At 39.7% G+C, this 19,395-nt stretch overlaps 3 protein-coding genes across 4 annotated transcripts; 1 reads left to right on the top strand and 2 right to left on the bottom strand.

Annotated features, from left to right (window-relative positions):
- Nucleotides 1-89: 89 nt before the first annotated feature.
- On the bottom strand, nt 90-3,378 carry gpx3 (glutathione peroxidase 3). Its single transcript, XM_023819546.2, has 5 exons — nt 3,221-3,378; nt 2,171-2,321; nt 1,515-1,632; nt 1,221-1,320; nt 90-712 (listed from the first exon to the last, which is right to left on the bottom strand). The coding sequence occupies exons 1-5, from the start codon at nt 3,302-3,304 to the stop codon at nt 479-481; spliced, it is 687 nt and encodes a 228-aa protein (XP_023675314.1). The 5' UTR covers nt 3,305-3,378; the 3' UTR covers nt 90-478.
- A 1,135-nt stretch (nt 3,379-4,513) lies between these two features.
- Nucleotides 4,514-7,629, bottom strand: LOC111847934 (small integral membrane protein 3). Its single transcript, XM_023819562.2, has 2 exons — nt 6,569-7,629; nt 4,514-5,765 (listed from the first exon to the last, which is right to left on the bottom strand). Exon 2 carries the CDS (start codon nt 5,743-5,745, stop codon nt 5,596-5,598), a length of 150 nt encoding a protein of 49 aa, XP_023675330.1. The 5' UTR covers nt 5,746-5,765; nt 6,569-7,629; the 3' UTR covers nt 4,514-5,595.
- A 100-nt stretch (nt 7,630-7,729) lies between these two features.
- dctn4 (dynactin 4) lies at nt 7,730-17,696 on the top strand. Of its 2 annotated transcripts, XM_023819560.2 has the most exons (14): nt 7,730-7,953; nt 8,552-8,622; nt 8,838-9,016; nt 9,720-9,763; nt 9,869-9,976; nt 10,322-10,342; nt 11,423-11,496; nt 11,757-11,869; nt 12,118-12,227; nt 12,551-12,624; nt 12,727-12,781; nt 12,961-13,068; nt 13,198-13,295; nt 15,517-17,696. In XM_023819560.2, exons 1-14 carry the CDS (start codon nt 7,819-7,821, stop codon nt 15,728-15,730), a joined length of 1,404 nt encoding a protein of 467 aa, XP_023675328.1. In that variant the 5' UTR covers nt 7,730-7,818; the 3' UTR covers nt 15,731-17,696. The 2 variants fall into 2 exon arrangements, with proteins under 2 accessions (XP_023675328.1, XP_023675329.1); XM_023819561.2 differs by lacking the exon at nt 10,322-10,342 and having other exon boundaries at nt 7,736-7,953.
- The last annotated feature ends 1,699 nt before the right edge of the window (nt 17,697-19,395 follow it).

Raw genomic sequence — 19,395 nt, 5'->3', positions numbered from 1 at the left:
TACCACAAAAGAGGTTGAAGAAAACAACAATACCTACATTGCATGGATTTCGTGATGCAAATAAAGCACTTCAACCAAACACAAACAGCTCTGCACTGTATGCTTTATTAGAGTGATACCTTGGAAGGATGACAGATCCAGGCAGTAGGTGTTAAGTGGCATCATTCTGCAGGGATTTCCAGGACAGCTTGAATGCACTAAAAGAGCTGCTCTGGATCCCAGGATTTCAGGTCAGGCTCTGCAGTGTCACTGCTTTCAAGCCTCACTATCATAGATATGCCAAAATCCTCCATGACTCTGCTACACCTGGCACTTCACGTATCACAGAATAGAGTGATCACGTCATAGATGGCTTTGAGTAGTACAACTTAAAGAATACTCAGACATTTACTTTATATTAATCGGCCTATTTGGAAAATGAAAGCAGGTAAGATGGCCCATTTAAAACAAAAAAAAATAATAATTAATAGGTGACGGTTTAATAGCGGGTGAAAGGTATGCGCCTCTGGGTTTGGGAAAAACTTAAATATCTGAGGATGCCGGCTCTGACGTCGGAGACGTTGACCCTGGGGAACCACCTCATCACAGGCTTGCCGTTCGGCCCCACAAGAAACTTCTCAAAATTCCACTTGATGTCGCTGACCTTCAGAGGCTCCCAAAATAACCTGTTGGTGGGATTTCCGAAACTGTCCCCGACAGGGGGGCACGCATTCTGCAGGACGTGTTTAAAAAAAATAATAATAATTCAATCACTCCTAACATGCAGCCTATAATCATTTAGCAATAAGTCTGTCATGCAGATTTAGAATATTTTTACGTTTGTTTTATTTTTGAAGGGATGGGGAACAATGCACCTATCAACTGGAAAAACAATATTTTCACACTTTCCTTGTTAAATTTTTGATGATTAAATGCATTTTTGCCCCCCAACCCTTCCCAATTAACTAACAGAATAAGACCCACTGTCAAATGAGGGAGGACTTTAGGCTATTTCCATAGGCACAAGCACTTTAATTATATAAATTATTTGTGGCCTGTTGCAGAGTGTGTTATTTTGACATAGTGTCTAATGATTTTTTTTACATTAACAATGGCATCAAAATCACCAACCAGAGCTGAAAGCAATAGTAAAGTAACCTGCAATTGCAGCATTTAGCTTCCTGAAAATCAGCACAACACTAGGATAGAAGTTTAATAATAGCAGAGACATTTTTCCTCACCTTGAGGAATTTGAAGACTCCTTGCTCGGCATCTCCATTAATATCAGCTTTTTGGAAAATTGTGAAATTTGGAACAAATCCATTTCCTGGCCGTACATGCCTGAAAACCAGGAATTTAATTTTCCATGCGTATCTTAACTCAGCTACAGATATATCCTATTATTAATTACTTTTATTGATCTCCCGGTATAAAATATAAACAAAACAAGCTGAACAGATAATTTTTATATGAAATGACACATTTTTCATGTTATTTGATTGATCATCGAGATTAAACATTGTAAGTATACTCACTTTAAAGCTGAAAAAATTTCATGATTATCCCCAGGCTCCTGCTTCCCAAACTGGTTGCAAGGAAAACCAAGGACGGTGAAGCCGTAATCTTTAATCTCTTCATGTAGTGCATTCAGATCTGCACGAGTCAGAGAATAACATACTTTTCATGAAATACAAAGCTTTTTTTGTAGCTGCTGAAATCAGGTGCACCGTTTAAAATTATGTAGAATAGATGATGATTCAACTACCATTTTACTTAAGATGCTTTAGAAAAAAACGGCAATACTCCGCAATTTCGGTACCACTTCACTTGACGGAGCACAAATAATATAGTGTTATGCTATTACTTATATACTAATCGATCACAAACTCTTAGTTGCATACTGATATTTCATGTCAATTCTTCATTAATGAATCGTGACGGATCTTTCATCCCAAGCAGTTACTATATTTGTTACTATGTCTGTTAATTCTGTAAACCTTGTGTGAAGTAGTGAATAACAAGTGAAATTCTGATCTCAAATTTGTTCATTAATGAATCGTGACGCATCTTTCATCTCAACGGGCGACTATATTTGTTCATGTTTGTACTTTAGTAGTAAATCAGTTATTACTAAGTATTTGTGCGTCAAAGTGTTACGGCAATTTCGTCTGAAAAAACACACGTGACTTACCAAGGTACTGAAGAGTGAGTCCTCAGTAGGTGGCAACATTGACAAAGAGCACAGTTTTCCCCGTGTACTCACTGAAGGGAACATACCGGCTGCCATTTAGAGTTACTGCTCCATAGTTGTAAATGGTGTCTACGGTATTAGGATCACAGACCTAGGGATGACATCATTTATTTGGTTATGCAAAGCAAATTTCTGGATTTTATTTCATATAATTTAAAATCAGATTTCTGCTTGGATGCACATTTACTTTGTGGTCACCCACGATGTGTTTTTTGTGGTATTATCTTATACTTTAAATTAATAAATATCTATAATATAGGCCAAAAACGCGCTTTGCATTTTTTTCTCTTTATAAAAACGTTCGTTGTATTTCACCATTCATGATTATAAAGCGGCACATGAGGCATGCAGTACTATATATTCTAAATACGATATTGAAAATGTGCACATTAATAAGACTTCTGTGTCATTTTGTTTGGTTAAGGTGTTATTTCCATACATAAACACAGATATGGTGGTTTCGTCTGGGTTAATATATCCAGCCCTATGTGGTTTGGCAAAAGTTACCCGCTTTTGTTTTTAACACGGTAAAAACACGGATTCTTGATTAATATGGGGAAAATCCAGCAATATCCAGTCCATGCCAAGAAATTCTTGAATTTCGGGAAACAAAATGACGCAACTTATAATGTCAATATTTGATTTCTGTACAGACTGTGGTCACTGAGAAAATAAACAATCTGACTGTTACCTTCACAGAAAATGACATTAACCTACAAATATCAATTCAAAGGTTAAGTCTTAAGCGCAAAATTTCGGCTTTTTCTTCCCGGATCGAAAAATAAACAATTTAAGTTAATCTAATACAAAACGCAGCCGACGTTTGTTATCATGGATTAACTATATCAATACAATTTATGAATGCGCATGCATACAGTAACAACTTATACATAATATTTTCCCATATAGGGTGTATTTATTGTTACGGAATAAGTGAAATGTTTTGTTACGTGTTACAATCTCAATGTATACGAAAAAGAAAGGAGTTACCTGGACATTTTGGTTGCCAAGAGCCAGCTGGAGTACATTCACCAGAAGCACTGGTAAAATCCAGTGACTGCCCAGCGCCGTCATTTTGAGCGACACTGAGCACGTCGAGCCCTCGCTCTGAATTTGCACTATTCTATAGGGCTTTATCACTGCCGACCCAGTGCCACCTCCAGTGACAGGATACCCACGCAGTTTCCAACCAATCAAAACGCGTGACACATATCCAGCCTGCCTTGAAGATTTTGGAATGTTACGTTGGGACGTGAGATGTAGAGCATTCCTAACGCTAATAAAGTAAAAGGCTGGGATCATACTGCCGCGTCTAGTTAAAGCATCTTGTTTACCTGTTTACCTTTACTGTGAAAAAACAATGCTCTGCTGGCCAAGTTTGTGGCTTGACCATGATCATGACCATTTGGCATTAATACTATACATATGTTATTTCTACATTTTTTTTCTTTCTTAAGTTGATCTATATTTTTAAAACATTGGTGATGTAGTGACTGACTTTATACCTAATGTGTAAACAGTCTTTGAAAGAGTATTTTAAACACTGAAGAACTGTATTACATTTGTCTAACAGATGCTTCTATCCAGTGACATACAGTTGAGAAATAAGGGGCAGACCGTCCCTGGAGCAAATGGGTGGGATTGTGATGCTTATCAAAACTCCGCCCCCGATAAGGTAATACAAACAATTAAATAAAGAAAAACTTCGGTTTAATCTCAATTTATTGGTCATTATGTTACCTGTACACTCAATGAATCATTGACTTGCGGGCAGACTACGTGGCAGGCCAACAGAAATGTGCCTAAAGAGGACATCTGTGGGATCCCTGCCTTTAACTTTACCTCCATTTTCTCCATACACAGTTTTGTTGAAAATCTTAGTGTTTTAAAGGGGCAATTTGCAAGGCACTGTCACACACACACACACACACACACACAAGGTAGGTACATTTTTAAATGCACAGCTAAATTTTGTATTGATCATTTTCAAAGAGGTAATGTTCATAACACTCCTAAATAAAACATTGCAGTAGGCATGGGCATTCGGAAAATAACCAATAACAATAAAAAGCGAGATTTCCCAATGGCCATTAAAGGTCTTCTATGCAACCCAGCTCTTAGAAAAAGACTTGGCCTTTCGGCCATGAAGTAAAGACACGTCAGATTAAAATCCATGAAAGAGAGAGATTAGAAGGTGAAGAAATGTCCGTTGTAAGCCACTGAATGCATTTTTGGTTAAAAGTATCAGATTCAACCTGAGCCAGTGAAACACTCCTTAAAAGATACATAGAAACATTTTTTTAATAAACAGATGACTACTTGTAGCATTCACTTACATCATTTTGGACACTTGTACTACTGAAGTGTTTCAATTTAACAAAATGCTTGACTTTAGTCAACTTGTCATCATGTATAAAATATACAACTGCTTCAACCAGAATTTAATACATATTCACAAAGTATAAAAAAAATCTTGTTTTCAGAAGTTGAACTACAAATTGTAATCACACATTGTTTCATGTAGCTGCTGCTTAACTACATACTTTGGAGATTAAATTAAGCATATATGTGACTTTTCTTTGCAATGCCTATGTGCGCTATAAAAGGGTCCATTCACTGTGAAAATTGCGCACCATGATTAAACTGCTTTAATGTTTACTTAACTGCAAAAAATGAGTGGAATGACTTGAAAATGAAAAAATAACCATGAGTTAAATGTGACTTCACACATCAGAGCACTCAAAATGGAAACAGCTGTGAAAACACTGATAACGGCCGAGTGACAGATACTGGTGACGGCCGGCTGTCCCACCTCCAATCAGCTAGCTGACATCCAAACGCGAAGCTTGTCACGACTTCATGACGACCAGAACATCGTATGAGAATGCCAGACTTACTTGAACATTTGAAATAGTCTGGTTTTAGTACTGCAAAGTACTTACACAAAACAGTAGTCTGGTTATTTTTTTAATTTATTTTTTGCTTTTCCTGTTTGAATAGACTGTTTCCTGTTAGCAGTATTTATGGTCTTTCAGCTAGTTGCAATAGGCCTAAATGTCATCTTCTTAAGACATTTTAAGTTACCTCACATAATATCACTATTTAAATACACATTGGCACTTGCTGAGTTTCTGTCCCATTAACATATTAAATGGCCTCATGGTCACAATAATAACAAAACAATTAAATACAGATTCTATAAGAATATGACCATGCATGTTCACAAGTCAGTAAACTTTCTTTTTGTGCAGTCATTCAGAAACGGGCCAACGCTGTCAGGTTGGGGACCTCTTTCCACTTGGCTCTCATCCAATCCAGGCAGGAGCACGTGACAAGCCTGTGTTCGGCTGTTTCCGTTTTAAGCATCAGGAATTCACGGGCCTGCTGGGGCTAGTCCGAATCCTGTAGATAACGACGGAAGCTGCTGGGCATGCCAGCAGGAAGCTCATCACGATGATCGTGGCTAGGATGACTAGCAGAATGGCCCAGATCTCAAGGATATGTGTCGGGAGCATGTCAAGTGTTGACAATGGATCTGCCGTATAAAAGGAAATGTAACAATCACAAATTATACTAAAAATCGGTATTTGGTTATTTGCAACACAAATTTTATAAAATAATTTCTGCATCTTTTGATTCCTTTACGTTGTAGAGTTAACCTTCATGTTCTTCACGAACATAGATGATCAAAGACAAAAGCACAAGGGCTGACAGTGACCTCATCTGTTGAATGCGTCATACAGACGTCGCGAGATGATGGATAATGGAATGCTTTTTATGAGTTATCAAGTTGGGGCAAATATTACAGATCAGATGATGGTTCGTGACAGTCAGTCTACATTCAGACAGATCCTTTTGTTATGATAACACGTTGTTGCCGTAGAGTAGCCTAATGATGTGGCGCTAAGCGAGCAACGTGCAAACACATTTCGTAAAACCGCCCAGTATTCAGTCGATGTTTTGAATATGAAATAGTTTCTTAGTAATCACGAAAATATTAAGCAAATTCGTCCATTTAAATGCATGGATTGTATCGTGCATAACAGAACAGCAAAAATCTTTAATTGCAGCATTATATTATAACAGAAAAAACTTCATCTTTTCTCCGCGCATGTAAAATGACGTCGAAGGATTTTTTTCAGATCCCACCTACTAAACAGTATTATGTCAGAACGAAAATAACATCTACAATGTTATCTAAAGTAACGTTAATAAGTGTAATATTTTAGAGGCCAACTCTAAGCTTCCTGAAACTATGAACCTCTACTAAGAACAGCTTATTAAAATGTTTTTAAATCTTTACAATTAAGTAAACTAGATAACTGTTATAAAACTCACCTTAAATCTTCAAATGTGAGAGTAATTTAAGCAATACGTTTCCGAAGAAGTACTTTTAGAGCAAAGACACACCGCACACCATAGTCATGTACTGTACGACTGCCTCGCTCGCTGGATTGACTGGGTTTGGACGATGACGGGAAGAATGACTTGATTGGCTGCCTGGCAGGACTAGGTGCGCCCGCCTGCGAACCGTCAGTGTCACGGCGAGCTGCCGGTCCCGGTAGCCATTCGGTCTGAGTTTAACACTTCGCGTCCTGAACATCCATCCATTTTCTGTAACCGCTCATCCTATTCAGGGTCGCAGGAGGTCGCCTGCAGGCTGGGAACAACCCAGGATGCAGGTGCGGTTCTGGGGAGGGGGCACAGTGCCCCCGTGGTCCCCCTAAATACGTATACTACTTGGGTTTGGAATAAATGTATTATTATTACTATATTATTATTTGCATTAAAATTTTTGTGCGCTGGGAACAGGCGACATACAAACGTAAGCACATTTTCTCGACTAACTCGTTTCAGCCGGTAAAAAGCAAATTAACGGCAGAAAAATAAATAAGAAAATAATCAACCTTGTGGAAGCAGGACAGTCTAAACAAGAAATTAGAGTGAGTTACATATTTGTAAAAACTGTAAAATGTGACTGAAATGCATAAATTACGTTTTCATAATTGTTTTTCGGTCTTAATGCTGGCTAGTGTAAGTAATATTTGGAAGACATTGAAGGTTAAAGCATCTAGCCCCCTAACAGAAGAACTGCCCCCCCGGTTTAAATGGTGTAGAACCTCCACCGCCAGGATGGGGCGCCAATCCATCGCAGGGCACAGTCACAGCCAAATACAAATACTGTGGATTTGCGTCTCAGACGGTCGGCGTCCCTCGTATATGATGTGCTGATGACTGTCCCAAACGGAATAAAGTTAGACGCCGTAACTGGTTAGTTTGAGAATAATTTGCACATGCGTAGATGGACGCTAAGATACCACAGCATCTACACTGATGGACCAATTGCTTCCACCTACTTTGGAAAGAAGCCCAAATAAATTTAATCACACGGTTTTGATTTCCGAGTTATGTTGCACGGCAAACTATCGACGACGTTTTCGTACCTTGCAACAAATGCAACAATTGTTATTATTTTAGAAACAACTAACAACGTCACCACTTAGTCGTGTGTCGTCCCTGAGCACGTGACCAAGTGGATCACGTGGGCAGGAATTTCGTGGTTGGTCGGGGTTTCAGGAGGAGCGGCGATGGCGTCCTTACTGCAGCCCGAACGGGTGAACTATCTTGTCACCGGCGAAAAAAAGATCCGTTCCCCACTTTCTAGTTTATATTTCTGTCGTTATTGCAGTGAATTGCGGTCTTTGGAATGTGTGTCTCACGAAGTAAGTCAAAGTATAGTTATCCTACTATGTTTCTTTAGCTTGCTATTGCTAACGGGGCGTCTGGTACAGTGGGCGAGGTTTTGTCAATGTTCCGGGGGTATTTTGTAGCTTATTTGCCGGTTGGCACGTCAATTTATAATCCTCAAATTCGATTGGTGAACTGCAGACTCTTTCATTGCCGCAAACGCTGGCTAATGAGAAGAAAGCTAACAAAATGGTTGACTGTAATTTAATAAATGGTTAGTTGATGCTAACGATGTACAATATAGTCGTGTACTATTTGAGGTGCAGAGTTAAAAAATGTAAACTTAATAAAGGCAATCGTATTATTTTTCGGTCTTCCCCCCCCGGCCTTGTCAGGCCAGAAATTGCTTTATCTGTTTGGATAGCTAACACCAACAGTCTTGGCACATGGAAAGCAAGAGCAGATTTTTTATATATTTAGATATATTACGAAAATCGATTGATTGTCATTGATTGCCATTTTATTTATTACCTAGAAGGCCTCAACAGAGTATATCATCATCTTTCAGCGTATATCATTATTTCTGCTATGCTAAATATTGATTTTCTACATAAATGTGTATTTTAACATTAGGTGGATTCTCACTATTGTCCCAGCTGCTTGGAGAATATGCCTTCAGCAGAGGCAAAACTAAAAAAGAACAGGTGAGAAGAGGCAGATTCTCATATTTAATGCTGTCAGTAAGGAATTGTGGTATGAATACTTAGACATTTCTAATTTGATTGTAACTGCCAGTTGCTGGTACAGGCTAGTTCTTGAATATGTCTAACAGTTAATGTTGCTATACATGCATATTCTCCTATGGAGAATAGTGAATTGTCATGAATTGTGGTTTGTGATTCTTGCTCCCGTAATACAGGTGTGCCAATTGCTTTGACTGTCCCTGCTGCATGCACACCTTGTCCACGCGTGCCACCAATATCCCAGCCCCTTTGCCTGATGATCCGGCCAAGACCACCATGAAGAAGGCCTACTATCTGGCCTGTGGCTTCTGCCGTTGGACTTCCCGAGATGTTGGCATGGCTGACAAGTCTGTGGGTCTGTCCAGTTTCTTGATATTTTTATCCATCACGGGATTGAATCAAATCAACCTTAATAGGTTCTATAAAAAGTGAAAGTGATTTTCCCCCTTCAATATATTACAGTATAGATTTAAAGTGCTATTTCTCCCTTTTCTTTTCCTTTCTTTGTGACCTGTCATGTTATGTAAACATTTAAGACTATATAATTTTTCAGATACAAGATTTCTTTATTAAAACCATTTTTAAAATATTTTGTCAAAAGCGTGTGTTGCATACAGACATATTCCTTTAAGCTGAAAAAAATGACAATCTTCTGAATAATAAAAAACCATAAGAATACTGATGAAATATACCAATATTCGTGCAATATTGCAAAATTACAGGAGCTCAGAAATGCACACGAAAATTGAATTTCAAACAGCTTGTACACCTTTAAAAGCTGTGCAATTTTAGACGTAATGAAGGGAGCTTTTGTGAATTAGGATTTACTAAGATCAGTCTAGTAAAATAGAATGGGAAAAAAAAAAAAATCCTCCTAAAGCTTATTGTCCCCAGTGGTCTCGGGGCGTTTGCCCTGCCCATTTCTGTTTGTTTAGTGATGTGCAGCTGCCCCTTTTGGTTCGTTTAGTGATGTGCAGCTGCCCATTTTGGTTCGTTTAGTGATGTGCAGCTGCCCATTTCTGTTCGTTTGGTGATGTGCAGCTTTGTTTCTCTTGCAGCCAGCGGTGGCTGGCAGGAGCCTGAAAATCCTCATGCTCAGCGGGTGGGTGCAGCACCTTCCTTTTCTCCAAGCTTAGCTTTTCTAGTTGTAACATTTATATTGTACCTTCTGAAGCTCAGAGACTTTTCTCGCTCGTTTTCCCCATAGATCTACAAGCTCATTGAATATTACCAGCAACTGGCCCAACGGGAGAAACTGGAGAGGGATAGGAAGAAGTTTGCAAGACGACGGCCCTACATGCCCTTGGCATTTTCGGTACACCACCCAGTTCAGAGAAATAACAGCCACTCCAGACTATAATAAGAATTATTGCATTTTTGGCCAGACTGTTTGGGAGCTCATCCTTGGTAAATCCTAGCATATCAGCATGCCTGTTCTCACCCTGCATAATGTTACTCTTTCGAAAGGCTTTGTCTCTGTACTGTTTGGTTTCTGTTAAATGCTGATTGATGATTTCCAGCTTTCTAACTGCATTTATAACCAATCCATTTCTTTTGCTGCTGCATTTAATAACTAAATATTTGCTTAATTACTTTTTCACTATGTTCTTTCTCTCCTTTTTTTTCTATAATGTTTGCTGCTATTGTTTTTAATCCCTAGCAACACACTATTCATGTGGTGGTGAGTTCCATTTTATGCAACCTTGGCTAATACTGTGCATTGCAGACAAGAATGAATATTGAATATCAATTTGCTATACATAGTTCTGTAGCTGATGAACCTCAGATCACATGAATGCCTTTGCTGCCTGTTGCTTACCCAGCACAAAAGCTTCTTTCACTCCATTATGAGAGACTTATTGAAATAGGGTATATATGTATTTTCCTGTATGTGTTTATAAGATAAAGCAGGGATGCATAATTCTTACAGAAAACATAGGCTAATGGGTAAATTGGATTATGGTATTTTATGTGAAAACAGTATCATAAAAAATATATTTGTCATGTCAGGCCTGGTTCTGAATTTCTACATTAGCTTCAGATTGCTGCCTCACCACATCCATCCATATTAATGCTGCTAAAACACTTGCATTTTCTCCCAATTACATTCTCATTTTTCTTTTTTCCCCTCTGGTTTTAGCTTTTTAATTTTTTAAAATCTTATCTTAAAACGATGGCTGCCAGCTGTCAGTAGATTTATATCATGTGTAAGATGTATAGCAAACAAACACTTAATTGATTTGTATGATCATACTAGGGCCTTGTATTTAAATGAAAAGGCTTTATTGCAAAAGGTATTATTGTGGCTTACAATGCCTGGTAGTCAAATCTCTCAGTCATCAGACCTTGTAAAAACTTTGCCCATGCAAAAGATTCTGAGATGCACTCCTTGCTGGAAGGAAGTTCTAATGTTGATCCTGCAAGCTACTTGTGAAATAGTAGTAGGATTGCAATTGGTGTTGGAGGTTCGAGAGCTGATGAAGTGTGGAACCATCTGAGGTCCCATTGGCTACGTAAACTGGAAATCCAACTGCTTGCTTGCATTTTTGATTGTGTTTTTAAATGACATTTTTTTAGTTTTACTGATTTGTAATGGGAGCATCTTATTTTGGTGTTATTTGGTTATAATTACATTATTTTGGCATATGGAAAGGGATGTATCAGACAAATGGATTTTAATTGAGCATGTACGTTAGTCTCTAGTTGCAGTTATTAACCTTCCCACACCGTCCAGTTCAGTACTTGGTTTAATGTGTCACAGGAAAAGTATGGTCTGGGCACCAGGCTGCAGAGGCAGAGGTCCGGAGCACCCATCACTAGCTTGGCTGGCCTTTCGTGAGTACCGGACCGCTGGGTCTTGCTGTCCCTCCTGGTTTTCCTTGTTGATGTGAAGGGAAAGCTTTGTGTTATCTTGTCTTGAGTTTCCCTGTCTGTCCCTCTCTTCTTCCTCCTGTATTGTAATGCTGCTCACACAATTTTTCTTACTGATTTTGATTAAATTGTATTTTATTTTAAGTGTTGTGTTGCATTTCACAATATACATGACGTAGCTTCAGGTTGCAGACCTTTTAGTGATGTTCTGCTCTGCTCACTAGGCTGAAAGAGGGTGAGGACCAAAAAGAGATTAAGATTGAGCCAGCCCAGGCGCTGGATGAGGTAGAACCTCTCCCTGAAGACTGCTACACGGGGCCTGTCAACCTGCCGGAAGGTAGGGCCACTATTTACAGCTCCTCTTTTTAGGCATCTGATAAAACACTTTTCCTTTATATTTATATGATTTGTTTGTTTATATTGCTTTTACTTACTCTCACTCTTTCTCTTGAGATTTATTCCTTGTTTCTATATTTTGACCTCCATGTTAGTTGCTTCTCTGTCTCACTTTGAGCTGCACGCAATGTATGAAAAGTGCTATTTAAATAAAGATTATAATTATTTTTTTTATGGCGTGCCATGCAGTGACCACCCTGCGGCAGAGGCTGCTGCAGCCTGACTTCCAGCCAGCCGGAGCCTCGCACATGTACCCCAAACACAAGCACCTTCTGATCAAGCGCTCTCTCCGCTGCCGGGTCAGTATTGCTGCCTGTTGGTCGCCCAGCGCTGCAGGCGTCTGCGTGTGACTGTGGTGTTACTCTCAGCTGCTTTACGTCAGCATTCAGGAAGTACCAATGAAATGTAAGACAGGGCTGGATATGAATGGAGTAAAAGGTGCGCATAAACAATTTGTCAGTTTGTTTCTGCCGTGTGGACTGACCATGAGCTTATATAACTAGCTATAGTCATCTCACTGATTGTTTATGGATTGCTGAGATTATTTAAAATGGATGTCGTGCTCATTATACAAGCAGTTTAACTTTGGCTCTCTTTTCTTTTTTTTCTTTTGAAATAACAGAAATGTGAGCACAACTTGAGTAAGCCAGAATTTAATCCAACCTCGATTAAATTTAAAATCCAGCTGGTCGCAGTGTAAGTACTAGTTTTTAACTTTTTGCAACCGTTTAATCCAATTCAAATTACTGTACATATTCAATTAATATTCAATAATAATTTAATCTCTTCCCACCACAGTAACTACATCCCTGATGTCAGAATAATGTCTATTCCAAACCTGAGATGCATGAAGGTAGGCAAAATGTTTGTTGCATGAACTTCAGTATCGGCTGTTTTGTCTGTTTAAACCTTTTTTGTATTTGCGTATACCAGCTCTATGTAGGTAAAGTGGCAGAGTTGATTAATAATTGGCTTATTAGTAATATTACCTGAAGCTGGGTTGGCCCTTACACCGCTGGTCTGTGTTGACAGGAAAGTCAGGTGCTGCTCACTTTGACCAACCCGGTGGAGAATGTTACTCATGTCACCCTGCTTAACTGTGAGGATGGGGACGCCGATGACATCAACAGCACTGCCAAGGTACTGGGCCACGCACTGCTGCATGGTGGTGCTGTGATCAATGGCACGACCTGTGAAGGGAGCCGATGTTGGGCTCTGCTGATCACACAGGAGGTTTTCCTCATTTATTGGTACCTGGCTGCCTTGCAGGTTGTAGTTCCATCCAAGGAGCTGGTTCTGGCTGGGAAGGACGCGGCGGCAGAGTACGACGAGCTGGCTGAGCCGCAGGACTTCCAGGACGACCCGGAGTGAGTGCCGCTGCTGTCCGCTGCTGCCTGGGCCCTCACCTGTGTCGCCCCCTCCTTTAAAATGGGGCTTGAGGCAGAGGGGGCCCTGTCGCGAGTAGTGCTGTCGCGATAATATCAGATTTATTTCTGGGGCCACTGTCATGTTTTGACGCCGTGATGCTCTTTGGTGCTTCTGAACAGGGTTTACCTGAGGATCTGACCAGGCGTGGATCCTAGCAAATAAGGGCAGCTTCCCGTGGCTGCATCTTCGGGGGGGGTACTGACTTAAAATGCGGGGCCAAACTGTACCCCTTGGTCAACACCTGTGATTTTCAATTCAATCTGTTATTATATAATGCCTTCAGAGACGCCCCAAGGTACTTTACATGGGTGTGTTATGACACATCACAACATTGATTCATTAAGATGGAAAAGTACAGAAACAGGGAAAAGGGGGGATGAAAGAGAAAGAAAGATGACAACAGAGGAGAGGAACTAAAAACTCCCAATTAAAAAACCTCTGGGGATCCAAGGTCAACTGGCTGCCTAACCCCCCACTCCGGCATGCTAACATTACTGGAAAAATAAGTGTGGGCTTGCTTGCTAAAAGCAGAGAGTAAACTGATCCAGGTCAAAGTCCATCAATAAGTCTGTTCTCCACGCTGGTAGCCTGTGTAGGGTGGCAGATTGAAGGCTGCACCCACAATGTTACAGTTCGTAACAATTGTGCCTATGATTGAATCACAGCCATGATATATTTGAGTACAACCGCACTCCTTCTCGTATGTTATTGCTTAATTGAAGAAAAACTTTAAAATTAACCAAAAAATGTTTTTAAAATTGGCTCATAAATGAACATTGACAATGGTGTGTGCCTGTATGCTGTCTATTCAAGCATCCATTGCCCTGCATCCTAACTCAGTTGTTGTCTAGCTCTGGTTGATGGTGGAGCTGCAACTCGTTATTTGTGTATTGTACTATAAACATGTGCTAAGTGTGCTGTGTTTTTAGCATTTGCTCAGTGTGCTGTGTTTTTAGCATTTGCTAAGTGTGCTGTTTTTAGCATTTGCTAAGTGTGCTGTGTTTTTAGCATTGGCTAATTACGCTGTGTTTTTAGCATTTGCTAAGTGTGCTGTGTTTTTAGCATTTGCTAAGTGTGCTGTGTTTTTAGCATTTGCTAAGTGTGCTGTGTTTTTAGCATTTGCTAAGTGTGCTGTGTTTTTAGCATTTGCTAAGTGTGCTGTGTTTTTAGCATTCGCTAAGTGTGCTGTGTTTTTAGCATTTGCTAACTGCGTTGTTTTTTTAGCATTTGCTAACTGCGCTGTTTTTAGCATTTGCTAACTGCGCTGTGTTTTTAGCATTCGCTAAGTGTGCTGTGTTTTTAACATTCGCTAAGTGCGCTGTGTTTTTAACATTCGCTAAGTGCGCTGTGTTTTTAACATTCGCTAAGTGCGCTGTGTTTTTAACATTCGCTAAGTGCGCTGTGTTTTTAACATTCGCTAAGTGCGCTGTGTTTTTAACATTCGCTAAGTGCGCTGTGTTTTTAACATTCGCTAAGTGCGCTGTGTTTTTAGCATTCGCTAAGTGCGCTGTGTTTTTAGCATTCGCTAAGTGCGCTGTGTTTTTAGCATTCGCTAAGTGCGCTGTGTTTTTAGCATTCGCTAAGTGCGCTGTGTTTTTAGCATTCGCTAAGTGCGCTGTGTTTTTAGCATTCGCTAAGTGCGCTGTGTTTTTAGCATTCGCTAACTGCGCTGTGTTTTTAGCATTCGCTAACTGCGCTGTGTTTTTAGCATTCGCTAACTGCGCTGTGTTTTTAGCTAGTTGTTTTTATTACAATTTTGTGTAAGATACTACTAACTAAAGAAGTTAGTAGTAAAAGTGCTGTAATGTACTGTGTATGTGCAATGTTTTTTTTTTTTTTTTTTTTAAATAATTTTTCCCTAAATGTACATAACAGCTACTGTAATATTGTAACATAGAATTTACATTGTGTAACCTAGGCCTTATTTAAAGTATTTGACTGGTTGGGATATAGGCACTTTTTGTATAAGGGTCTTGAACGTATAAGGTTTTACGGTACCTTGGTGGGTTGAGGAGTCGTTACATTTAATGAAATGTGATAGGAAAACTCTGCAGTGCAAGTGTTAAAGATCTGATGTCGCAGCCTTTTCAGTTTACTTGCGTAGGTTGTTAGCAGCACGCTGTAAATCACCGTTCTCCGATGCATCTTCCCACCCTGCAGTATCGTGGCCTTCAGGAAGTCCAACAAAATCGGCTTCTTCATCAAGGTGACGCCACAGCGCGATGACCGCGATGTCACGGTGTCCTTCAAGATCCGCCACGATTTCCGCAACCTGTCGGCCCCCATCAGGCCCAGTGAGGAGGGCGAGCCGCCCAGCGAAGCCGTCTGGCTGACCCACCACGTGGAGCTGAGCCTGGGACCTCTAGCTCCCTGAGGGGCTATCCAGGACCAGGCACACTGCATCATGCCGTGATTGGGCGATGGAGCATCACATGACACACAGTTACACCACATCACACACTGTAAGAATGTCAGTCAGAATGTTAGTCAGCAAAAGGAACAAGAAACAAACTCTTACTGTTTTATTATTTACTCTGTTGGTTTGGAGGTTAATGTACTGTGACATGGTTAAGTTTGCTATCTTATCTGGAGGTTAATTTGAAATATAAAGACTATTCTGGTCGTGAGATGGCTATTAGACCAATATAACAAAGTAAACATCAAGCTAAAATTTTGAATGCATTACTGATAATATTTGATTTTAAAACAATACTTAACATTTAGTCCAGACATACTCATTTTCAAGGCTGGTCTGGGGTGGAAGAGAAATTGCACTGCCCTTACTGGACAGCAGATGGTGGTGTTACAGTAAGCAGTGAGTATTTCACTGGTGCAGCAATCTTCGGAGAGGTTGCAGGTTTACTTTTCTGCAAAATAAAATGACTGAATCCCAGAAAAGCATGAAATTCACTTAACACAATCGTTGAAGTGAGTCTGGTTTATATCTAATTATCATTCTTAAGTTCACATTAGCTAAGTCAGCAGTGGGCTCACAAATTGCGAATGATGCCTAAGGCCAGCACAGACCACAGCATTATATAGACACGCAGATACTTATCTCAGCCTCATTATGAACAATAGAATTATGCAAATTGACTTCCGTAACTGTAAGGCTTTTTTAATTTATTATTATTATTATTATTTTTTAATGACTGCAGGAATAGTATGGGAAAATCTACTGTGGGTGGTACACAATACAGTGGTATTACTGGGTAGTATATTTAAAACATTTGCATCCCATTTGAAAATGGAGTTTCAGATTTAAGTCCCCACCCCGCCTCCAGATCATGCTTTTTAAAAGGCTTGTGTTGAACATTTCACCCTCACTTTGGAGCACCATAAATACAAATTTCCACTCGGCTCATTTTTTTATTTTTTTTCCCCTCTCCCCCTGTTAGTGGTCTGTGTTTACATAAAAATTCCTATTTTGCAAGTTTGCTGGTGTAAGCTATTGACATTGGAGGTTTTAACAGTTTTGCAGTCTTTTCATGCCTTGTTTGGCATATGGTGGTAGATGTGTGTATATACACCTGAATTTCTACCGTTCTTTGGTATATGTGTGGATTGCACAGTGTTCTCAGGTGACAGTTCCGATGTAGGTCAGGGTCACCTGTACACGCTGTTCTCCATCACCTCTTTGGCACAATGTTTGGAGTACACTGGCTCGACTACAAAGTGACGCACGCATATCCTCACTGTAGAGCATATGTGCAGTGCTAAGATTGTGACCAAACAAGTTATTGTAGTGTAAAAATGTATTAACCTGACTGTAAGTATCTGAGTTTGTATGGTGTCCTGCTTTTGAAGCTTGTGTGATATTTGAATACTCTTTCCAGCTGTACTTTCCCTCACCTTCACAGAACGCTTTCAGTCTTTGCATGGAGATCTTAAAGTGGCAAAAGACGTCCTGTCATGGAACGTCTTTGCATGTCCGCAAATCGGTCCCCGCTCTGCGGCTTTTGCAGTGTTTATTGTACGCTTCGGAGTTCCTGCCTGGCACCTCGTCTATCTTTCAAATAGGTAGTGTTTACCTTTTCGCTGCTCCACGTGGCATCTTATAATGTGTAAATATAAAGGTTGAAGGTTGTTTGAAGAATCAGAACACCCTGTTGCTTTGCCGATTCGTCTGGAAAAAATTTCCAGTGCCCCTCTTTGATCCTTTAATTCGTTTCCAAGTTTTATTGTAACCGCTGCTGGATTAAGAGGACTTTCTCACAGTATGATATCCACTAATCTCTGTGCTTCATCTAAAGTTGCCAGTGGTCTTTGTAGGTCTTTCCTGTAGTTCTACAGTGATTATAATTTAAGAACATGATATCAATAAATATATCGGAGCAAAACCTGTCTCTTTTCTTAAAGATAAGATTTGCGACTAACAAACGGAACAGAACATATGCTGTTTGTGGTGCAGGAAGGCCGATGTTTGCCTGCATAACCACTGAGTAGCAATATTGTACTTTATCGAGCATTCATTGTATGATGTATGTCGAAGGTATTAAATAGTTCTGCAGCTGTAAAGGTATCTGTAATAAGCGAATACGTCTATGTGGTAAACGGTGTCTGTGCTAGGAGTCCATTATTACATGAACTTTGATTGAGGAGGCTGGCATGGATAGTCTCAGGGAACATTAAACTGGGATCTCATACAAAATAGGAAAAAAATGTTTTAAGCAGTACGGCTATTATCTGCAATTTGAGACTTTTCTGGATGCACGGAGCAGAACCTTAAAGCTGTTATCGCAGTTTCAAATCATTATTTTCATGACATTTGATGAATGACTCTGTCAGACGGAGCCTGAATTTTAAGAGCTTTCAATGATGTATGTCATGCTTGGTAATATCCTTCTGTATTTGTCTTTATATAGCTATCAGCCAAGTCACACCACCTCAAATATGGGTCCCAAAACAGTAAATACTTTCAGTTTGAAACTACTTGTATTTTATATGGTTTTCTTGTGGTGTTGTGGATCGTTAAATAGTATTTATGTAATTGAATGAGACTGAAAAAATGTCCTCTCCAAGTAAGAAATGAGGCTTTGGGGTGTGGTAAATCATAAACAAAGCCAGTATTCTTTCTGCTACCTCACATGTGGTGCTGCAGTCCATCTGATTTAATGCTTCCCTTTGAGAAAAATCTGAATTGTACCTCCGTCCTCCATAAAGGAATACATTCGTTGAGAGAATAAAACTGGGTGAAGTGGGGAGAGGGTTGTGTTTCTCTTCCTACCAAGAAATATCTAAAATATATCATCTTAAGATGGATGTTAGCTACAAAAACTGAATCTGCTGTCCGATTACTTAAATTCCCACGAGTTAATGTAGAGAACATGAGTGCAGCTGCAATGGCGGACGCCTGGAACCGTTAGCTTACCCTCATCCTGCAGCCACAGCTTGGCTCCTGGCTCCCTTCGCAGTGATAGTTCTGTCGATTCTTCAGATCTAATCCAGATGATTTAAAAGCTCATTCACGTTCAAAAGCTCTGTTCTTCAGTGATCACATGTATGAGTTAATGTGAATTTCATATTCATATGTCAAAGGCCTCTCTTGAACATCTTTGATCCAAGTCGTGCTTTAATGACTTGGGTTTTGTTGGGAATAGAACCCAAATAATTTTGTAACCCACGCGTAGGAAGTTTTGATTCTGTGCCAAAGTAACGTTGTTGTATGCCTGAAAATGATTTTTCCAGAATGAACTAAAAATAACTATGGCTCAATTTAAAAGTGTAAAGTAAAATGTTTCATGACCCATATAGTTGCCTGAAAGTGCAAACATGATGAGTGATTTGCCAGGTTGATTTATTTATTTAAAATACAGTAATTACATAGGAGTACTGAAATCCGCTTTGTTCTAAAAAGGTGGTTATACAGATTAAACACAGGTTAAACAGCACTGCTACAGCATATCCTGTGATGTGAAATATAAGCAAGCTCAACTACACTGCTGATTTCTCTTCTGTATCTGTGGATCCCATATGTCATATATTGTCTGCATGTGTGCATACAGTGACACAGGGAAAAAAGAAAACTAACTCCAAGGA

Source organism: Paramormyrops kingsleyae, chromosome 10 (assembly GCF_048594095.1).
Source record: "Paramormyrops kingsleyae isolate MSU_618 chromosome 10, PKINGS_0.4, whole genome shotgun sequence".
NCBI classification, from domain to species: domain Eukaryota; kingdom Metazoa; phylum Chordata; class Actinopteri; order Osteoglossiformes; family Mormyridae; genus Paramormyrops; species Paramormyrops kingsleyae.
Note: the sequence above shows the minus strand (reverse complement) of the source record. Positions and strands in the feature narration are given on the sequence as shown.

What these genes read in the sequence shown, in the direction of transcription:
- dctn4 (XM_023819560.2), top strand. Translation starts at nt 7,819, where the DNA reads ATGGCGTCCTTACTGCAGCCCGAACGGGTGAACTATCTTGTCACCGGC. An exon ending in TGGAATGTGTGTCTCACGAA is followed by an intron (nt 7,954 to 8,551) that starts GTAAGTCAAAGT and finishes TTTTAACATTAG; the next exon opens with GTGGATTCTCACTATTGTCC. An exon ending in AAAATCCAGCTGGTCGCAGT is followed by an intron (nt 12,625 to 12,726) that starts GTAAGTACTAGT and finishes TTCCCACCACAG; the next exon opens with TAACTACATCCCTGATGTCA.
- LOC111847934 (XM_023819562.2), bottom strand. Translation starts at nt 5,745, where the DNA reads ATGCTCCCGACACATATCCTTGAGATCTGGGCCATTCTGCTAGTCATC.